The following is a 1,366-nucleotide window of genomic DNA, read 5'->3' as shown; positions in this document are numbered from 1 at the left end:
AATGGCCTTCGGCACTTTGTTTTCTGCTTTGCTGGTTGGCACTGGCCGGTCCAAGTGATTCCAGAGCCGATGCTTTTCTAGCTGGGTTTTGGAGGTGAAGGCAGCTTCGCAGTACGAGCACGAATAGGTCAGCTTCTCTGAGATCGCACCCTGTGCGGAGCAAGGAGAGACAGGAGGGCACGGACGTTAGACCACAAAAGGGACAGGCTTTTTCTGATGCAGGCACAAACACACGTTGTGTGTAATACCCTTCTGCCCCTCCAAACGGTTACCAATGGTCCATGATCCCCCCAGGCCAGACCTCACACTGAGCCGGAGGGACCCCAGTCCCTCTTGTACACACCCCACAAACTGTCCCTGGCCCATCTGAGCCCTCCCCATTTTAATCTCACGTTCTTCCTGGGGTTTAAGACCTGAGAGGGGCTTTACCCTGTAGATGGTAGTGTAAGAGCTGGCCACTGGAAAGGACACACAGCCCTCCAGTCTCCTTACCCCTTGGCAGCGCTGATAGTGGTACTTCAAGCCATAAATGCTGGGGAACTCCAGCCAGCAGCCTGAATTGGGACATTTCACCCTGGAGTGAGCTTTGAATTCGTCCTTCCACTGGTTCATCAGGGGGAGCTGGGAACCGGAGAGACAAGAGACACAGCTGAGCAGAGATCATTGCGTGCCTGGGTGCGTGCCGGTGCATCCTGGGGGGGCACATGGGACCTCCAGTCGTTCCTGTCCACCCCTTCCCACCGCGCAGCTGCAAAGTAGACCCCAGGGCTGTGTTTCAGTGCAGCGGTGCTCCTTCCAGCGAGGGGTGCTGGGACGGAGCCGCAGGCTCTACAGGCTAATGGTTCCTCCCGAGAATTTACCTTGCTGTGCCTCCCAGAGTGCACGCACGCTCCCGGCCAGGCTGGGGAATCAATCAGGCCAGAAGTCGCCTGGGTGATTTAACCACTCCACATTTTATCTAGTCAGTAAATCACCCCATGCCCATGCTTTCATGACAAACCGCTCTGTGTGTTGTCCATGCTACCGTGCTGGAATTAAACTGCACAACTCTGCGGGGAATAAATCACCCCTTTGCCGGTGCTGCCAGGTCATTAGCCAAACCTAATGTGGCTGTGAGAGAATCCAGCTCACCTGGGAATGGCCCTAGGAAGGGGAGGCTGGGGGGGGTACTGTCCCCCACCAGGGTTTTGGAGGATGCTGGGTGCTGGCATGGAGGGCATTCAGGGGCCAAGATCTTGCCGAGTCCAAGACAAGGCTGCTCTGAAGATTAAACCACCGGGAAGGCAGGTTTAACCCCGGAGCGGGGCTGGCTGGAGCACGCGGCGCAGCAAGACACGGAGGGCAAGTCAGAGGGAGCGAGGCAGGG

At 57.1% G+C, this 1,366-nt stretch overlaps 1 protein-coding gene across 1 annotated transcript in view; it reads right to left on the bottom strand.

Annotated features, from left to right (window-relative positions):
• The window catches only part of ZNF512B (zinc finger protein 512B), a 25,673-nt gene that overhangs the window by 20,175 nt on the left and 4,132 nt on the right, over positions 1-1,366 (bottom strand). The window contains exons 3-4 of the mRNA XM_009324964.1: positions 493-621; positions 14-150 (exon numbers count right to left, since the gene is read on the bottom strand). Of these exons, the coding sequence (XP_009323239.1) occupies positions 14-150; positions 493-621 (266 nt within the window). The remainder of the gene's footprint in view (positions 1-13; positions 151-492; positions 622-1,366) is intronic.

Source organism: Pygoscelis adeliae, unplaced genomic scaffold (assembly GCF_000699105.1).
Source record: "Pygoscelis adeliae isolate BGI_AS28 unplaced genomic scaffold, ASM69910v1 Scaffold786, whole genome shotgun sequence".
Lineage (NCBI taxonomy): Eukaryota > Metazoa > Chordata > Aves > Sphenisciformes > Spheniscidae > Pygoscelis > Pygoscelis adeliae.
This window is presented reverse-complemented; position numbering and strand designations above follow the sequence as displayed.